This window comes from Thunnus maccoyii, chromosome 2 (assembly GCF_910596095.1).
Source record: "Thunnus maccoyii chromosome 2, fThuMac1.1, whole genome shotgun sequence".
Taxonomy (NCBI): Eukaryota; Metazoa; Chordata; class Actinopteri; order Scombriformes; family Scombridae; genus Thunnus; species Thunnus maccoyii.
In genome coordinates, this window is record NC_056534.1 from 8,197,539 (window position 1) to 8,204,462 (window position 6,924).

Consider the following 6,924-nt stretch of genomic DNA (forward strand, 5'->3'; position numbering starts at 1 on the left):
AGCTGCGGTGCCACTATTTCAAATTGAGCTTTTCTTGTGGTCAGCTGTGGATTACTTACTTACTACCTTTTACATTCTGTTTCAGTACATGTGCTCTGAAGCTAAGTGTATTTTGTCCTGGTACGTATGTTGCATGTTGTAAACCGTTTATTAAATGTTTGTTTGCTGCTTAAGAAAACGGTTACCGAAAAAATAAGAGATATATTTTGATTAAAAAAAAGAACATTTCCCAAAGGCAAGTCTATAAAGGTGAGTCTTGATCAGCTTTTTAAAGATGTCAACAGATCTTAAGTCCAAAAGGAGATGATTCCAAGTTTAGGAGCAACCACCTCACTCCAGTTTTAAGCTTGGAGCGAGGAACAACCAACAAACCCTGATTAGTAGACCTTACTGGTAATATGAGTCTACAGTTGATCTCTAATAGGTAGGTGCCTGACCATACAGAACTCTAAAAGTACAGAAATCACAAGACTCTTGAATAAGATTCTGCAAAAATTCCTGACAAAGGTTAACGGTAACCGTTGACAGTGTGTGAGAGCTTTTTTTTGTTTTGTCCTCCTACACACCTGTCTGTGAACAGATGCGCAAAGACAACCTTTCATTGAGACAGATTTTAACTGATGTGTTAATGCAGTGATGCGTCTGAAATGGCTCGAATACACTGGAGCATCCGTCATTGAACCACAGAGCAGAAAAGGCGGTCTGGGTGTAGCTAAGGTTGCTTTCAATAAGGAACTCCACAAAGACATCTCAGGAAAACTGACAGTGAGAAACATTTCCCCAAAATATGTCAACTGCCTTCACAGGAAAATAACATTCAAATAGCAACTTTCTTCAGTTTCTCAGGGAAAACCTGCCTCATCCGCCCTTCATCCTCCACTCTGACAAGTCCCTCACACTCCATCATTTACTGTTTTTCCCTATGAAGAAAACCCATGTCAAGTACATTTGGGAGCCTCTTTGTTAAGTCTCCTCCTCTGTGTATTTCTTATGCACAAAACATATTGTAAAAGGAAGCTGTTGGCATTTTATTCTCTGTGTGAAACATTTACTTTTACCCTTTTCTAACCTTTCAAAACCAGGCATTTGAACTCCAAATCTATCAATACATGAGAAAAATGTTTATAAATTCTGTTTCCTGAAAGAGGAAAAAAAAAAATCATACCCGTTCTCTCGGCAACTATTCTTTTTTTCCCCCTAATTGGGATTAAAAAAAATTGACAGAAGAAGAACACAGACTGCAGTTTAAGTTCCTATTTCACCACATTTCAGAGTTTATTGTACAATCAGGTCAGTTCACACACAATGGTCCATTGCACTGGATCATTAAAACTGGCGTCAACATGAAAACAATCACATTGCTAATATCTCCCAGTGTGGCGATATCATTAGGGATTATTACAAACACCTTTACAGGGAGAAAAAGTGGATCAGGTTTAGTGTTGTTTGGGCTCAGGAGATTCTGAGCCTTCAGTTGTAAGAAGATGACACTTGTCTTTAAAAAGAATTTTTTCAAGTCGCATCAAAATATATACACATAAAAAATATTAAAAATTTTATTGAAAGACAAGTGTGGTCGTTTGAGAGAGAGAGAGAGAGAGAGAGTGAGAGAGAGAGACAGAGACACGTGTGGAAAGTTACACAGATGGCGTGGACGTTTTTACTGTTGCACAAAATCTGATCATACAGTTGAGGAAGGTGACAATGTAATGTTTGTCTTAAAAAAACAGTGTGTGTCCAGCACACACAAACATACAAACCCACTCACACGCACACGCACTCCCTGAAGAGGAATGAGGATAAAGGACTTTGGAGACCCTGGCTGGCTGTTGTTTTTTTGTAAAAGTTGAACTTAGACTTGCAGACACACACACACACACGCACGCACGCACACACTCACAAATGTTTAAGACCATGGATACGGCTTCAGAGACGGATGGAAGGTTGAAAGCAGAGAAAGAGAAAGTGACAGATAAGGCAGGAAGCTATTTTTATGCCTACGAGCCAGAGTGTGCCGCACTCAAAATTCCCTTTCAACTATTTTCCCTGCCAACTATTTTTACATTTTTTAAACCAGACAAGATCTCCATATGATGGTTTATTATTTGCCACAGTGGTTGGTACTGTGGACAAACTAACCTGCTGCAACAAAAATGTAACCAGCGTCTGGCTGGTAGCTGGTGTTCATTCCCAAACCAGTGACCACATCAGAGAGGAGGAAAGACAGGAAGGAGGTGCTAGGAGCATTTCCACACGCACACTGCTAGACTTCCTCCGAAGAACATGTAGAGCAGGTTCTTCACCTCGTGCGTGACCTCAAAGCCGAAGCCTTCGCCGATCACCACGTGCCACGAGCTGCCGAATTTCTTGTCCATGGACTCTTTGATCATCTTAGCTGCACTCTGGGGAAGACAGCGAGAGACAAAACGGATAGAAAAAACATCCATCAATGAAGAATGGGAACTTGTTATGAATTAAATCTTAGAACAAAACATCTGACACAATACCTTTGTCTCCGTTTCACTACATACAGCACAGCAGGCAAATATTTATTTCTAACCAACCTACCAAATAAACATAAAAGACTGACAGCACAATGTACACATACCTCATTGTTAGTAGCAAACTTTTCACAGGCTGTCACACACAGCTCCATAGTCTCAACCCTCATTTCCTCGGGCATGTCTGTGTGCTGAAGACAAACACAAATCACAAAAAACATGTTTTTTTTCCTGACTGAATATGAATCTGTTCCATTATATAACATTATGCGAGTGAGTGTCAGACAAACAAGAATTACGCATTCTGACTTCAAAGGGCGAAAACTATTTCAGAATGTTTGACAGAGTTCAAAAGCCGTGGAAAACAAGACGTTTTGCTGGATGCTGCAATCGCGAGTGTAAAGCGTAGCGCGCATCAGCTGCGTTGCATCACTCGATGCCCGTAGCACACACTGAGCGCATTATAGTGGAGCTGCAACTAACTTATTTTCATGATCAATTAATCTGCAGATTGTTTTCTTGATTAATTGATTAGTTATTTGGTCTAAAAAAATGTCAGAAAATGGTGAAAAATATCACAGTGTTTCCCAAAGCTGAAGATGACCTCAAGCAACAATCCATAACTCAAAGTTTTCACTTCACTGTCATAAAAGACTAAAGGAATTAGAAAATATTCACATTTTAGAAGCTGGAATCAGAGAATTTGGACATTTTTTTCTTAAAGAATGACTCAAAACAATCAATCAGTTATAAAAACAGTTGGCGATTAATCTTACAGTTGCAGCTCTATATCATACAGGCGAGGTACAGTAGAGGGGATGTTCTGATCCGGGAAGCAAATATTATCAAACTGCTGCTTTTCTGACCTACGTTGATCCTGGGAAACAGGACAACAGAATGTATTGACAAGTTGTTGTTGATCCACGATGACACACGTCATGACACACCCAGCGTGTGTGTCCCTCCAGAGTCAGAGCAGTCTTAAAGGTCTCTCATCTTTACTTTATGACAAACTCAGACCTGCACTATCTACCATGGTGATGCCAGTGTTTAGTCTGTATGTTGTGACTGCCCAAATGTGACAACACAGACATAACGGCTGAAAGAGCGACTGTTGTTGAGCTACAAGTCATATGCACTCTACACTTACACACTTTAGCCATCACAGAAACAGTCTTAACGCTGCTGTGATGTCTGTCTGCTATGGTTTGCTAATGTTAGACTACAAGCTGAAAGGGTTACTAAAATTATAAATAAAAGAGATCCATTTTGATAAAATAGAACACTACCCAAAGGCAAGTCTAAAAAGGTGAGTCTTGAGCTGCTTTTTAAAAGATGTCAGCGGATCTCAAGTCCAACAAGAGACGATTCCAAAGTTTAGGAGCCACGACTTCGCTCCAGTTTTGAGCCTGAAGCGAGGAACAGCCAACAAACCCTCATTAGTGGATCTTACTGGTAATATAAAGTCTGCGGTTGATCTCTAATAAGCAGCTGCCTGACCATACAGAGCTCTAACAGTACTGAAGTCTCAAGACTCTTGAAAGAATGCCCGACAAAAGTTGACGGTAACCGGCGACAGTGTCTGAGAGCTTTTTTAATCTTTTGGTTATCAAATTTCCTTCCTCCGTCCCCCCGTCTGAGGTCTGTATTGTGTGCAGAGTTCACTGTACGTGTTTAGAGGAACTGACATTGTTATTGTTTTGTTGTACTTGTCAACCCATTTAAATTGTTCTATTCTGATGTTTTGTACGGCCTATGTATAGTGTTGTTGGATGCCATGGCAATGCTGTAACTGTACTGGTCACTGTATGTACTGTAAGTGCAAACATTGATTATACAGAACTGTGCAGAAGTTTTAGACACTTTAGATGTTTAAATTATTTTGCATAATGCAACACCATCAGGGTCATGTCTGATCGGTCCCAAATTCATTCTGCGGTATGACAACGACCCCAAACATCCAGCCAGAGTCATAAAGAACTATCTTCATCAATAAGAAGAATAAGTAGTCCCGCAACAGATGGTATGGCCCCCACAGAACCCTGATCTCAAGAACTGTGGAAACTCCTCCAAGATGCTTGGAACAACCTCCCTGCCAAGTAACTTGAAAAGCTGTGTGTAGGTGTACCAAGAATTGACGTTGTTTAAAAGGCAAAGCATGCTCACACCAAACACTGATTTCAGTTAGGTTTCTCCTGTTTACTTACTTCTTACTTTGTAAGAAGTTAATTGACGAATGAAAACTATTCATGGCATTATTTTTGAGAGCATCCGCACTTTACTCTTAGTGCCTACAACAGTACTGTTTTTGCCAACTATTAAACTAATTTGCAACTATTTTGATAATTCCAAATTCTCTGACTCCAGCTTCTCAAATATGAATATTTTCTGGTTTCTTTAGTTGCAGCCCTACAGAGCACATATCTCCTTGTGTTATCAGTTATGATTACATTAGCTTGTTAACTTGTAATTTGTATCAACATGTGATGTAGCATTCAGTGACATTGAGATATGTCCTTACATCACATAAGAGATGGTTCATGCCGCCTCTGATTTTAGCTGGTATGTATGATTATTGAATTTAATCATACTTGCCTAACTACATTTCAGCTTCATTCCAGTTGCAACCTGCAAAAACAGCTCTACTAACCTAACTGCAGCAGCACAAAACTGCAAAGAGTAACTTATAAGCAGAATACAGTTTAGATCTTGTCAGTGCAGAATAAGTTATGCAGTTATGATGTTCTTGTCCTCTGCCCAGAGGCTCTGTCCCACATGTCTCCTACCCTGATGAGAGGGAAGCTGTGCAGTCTCTTGTAGTCGGCCTCTTCTTTCTTTCCCTCGCCAGTCCCTGCCATCCCGACTCCTGCAAAAGTACCAACATGGGAAATATTAATCCATAAGGCGCTTGACCCCTTAGTTTGGACGGGGACAAAATGTATTAAAAACTGAGAAGCATTTCATGTCATGAGCATGGACAGTCCAGTATAGCAGAACAAGCTCCCACATCTGTAGCTAACAACACTCTGTAACAGTACCCGGCTACAGACGAGGTTAGCTTTATCACTTAGCCAGTGCTAGCTAGCAACAAAAAAGTATCTTGTCATAGTTTCCATAAAAATGTCAGGTTTCTAGTTTGAAAAATATCGACACATATGGCCTGTTACGGCGGGTTTGTAAACGTGACCAGGCTTCATCAGGTGAGCAACCGTAACTAGCGAACCAGGTTACTAGCCAGCTAATTAGCTTAGCGTGTTTGGTAGCAAACAGCTGATGCTACCGGTTAATGTTTTCTATCCCAAATTCGACTTATTCAAATCCACCGTCGTATGATTACGAGTTACAGCGTGTTATCGATAGTTAATAAATACAGGGTGACATCGACGTGAGTTACTTACGAGGCGTTTGTTCAGCGAAAACTTCTGTTTGGCTCCCAGTTCGGTTGTTAAGGAGACATTTTAAACAAGAGATAACCGTGCAGGGAAAGCCCCGCCTACTACAGCCTAGCTTCGTTCCTATTGGTTCAGAGACTGTCAATCAACATAACGACAACCGTTATAAACCGCCCCTTGTCACCAACTGCTGAATCAACTTTTTTCTGTTATTTTCCGTTTTCCAAGGACTATGTTAATGGAAACGTTAATTCAACAGTATAGCAACCAGTGGTGGTGGTCTTCACTTAAGTAAAAGTACCACTAGAGCAATGTAAAAAAAATACTCTATTACAAGTAAAAGTCCTGCATGAAAAATCTACTTCAGTAAAGTACATTATTAGCAGCAAAATGTAGTTAAAGTATTGCAGTAAAAGTAGTTGTTTGGTCCCTCTGACTGATATATTATTATATATGACATCATTAGATTATTAATACTGAAGCATCAGTGTTAGAGCAGCATGTTAATGTTGTAGCTGCTGGAGGTGGAGCTAGTTTGAACCACTTTATATACAGTTAACTAGTTTAGTCCAGTGATTCCCAACCTAGGGTTCAGGTCCCTCCAGAGGGTCACCAGATAAACCTGAGGGGTCACGAGATGATTAATGGGAGAGGAAAGAAGAAAAAACTAAGTTCTGTTTTCAGTTTTTGGACTTTTTCTCTAATCTTCGATTTCTGGTAAAAAAGTGGATCATTTGAACATTTATTGAAATGAAACCATGTGAGAAGTTTAGAGGGAAAAATCACTATTTGGTGGAGCTGTTAACAACTCAGACATCTGAAATGTGACCCTGAGTACACACTGCTTTTTATAAGACGTCAAAAGCTAGAACGGTTGGAAACCACTGGTTTCATCTTTAACAATGTGTGGTATTTGAAAAGCTTGTTATATTATCCATTGTGCCAAATCTATCTATCTAGCGATGGAAGTAACCTATTCAGATCATTTTCCTCCCCTTTCTAACCTCTGCAGTTATGTAAAAAAAAATCAT

The 6,924-nt window shown here is 39.9% G+C and overlaps 1 protein-coding gene across 1 annotated transcript; it reads right to left on the reverse strand.

Moving 5' to 3' along the window:
- Positions 1-1,244: 1,244 nt before the first annotated feature.
- LOC121913449 (dynein axonemal light chain 4) lies at positions 1,245-6,006 on the reverse strand. Its single transcript, XM_042436122.1, has 4 exons — positions 5,900-6,006; positions 5,288-5,367; positions 2,609-2,692; positions 1,245-2,402 (listed from the first exon to the last, which is right to left on the reverse strand). Exons 2-4 carry the CDS (start codon positions 5,357-5,359, stop codon positions 2,238-2,240), a joined length of 321 nt encoding a protein of 106 aa, XP_042292056.1. The 5' UTR covers positions 5,360-5,367; positions 5,900-6,006; the 3' UTR covers positions 1,245-2,237.
- Between the last annotated feature and the right edge of the window lie 918 nt (positions 6,007-6,924).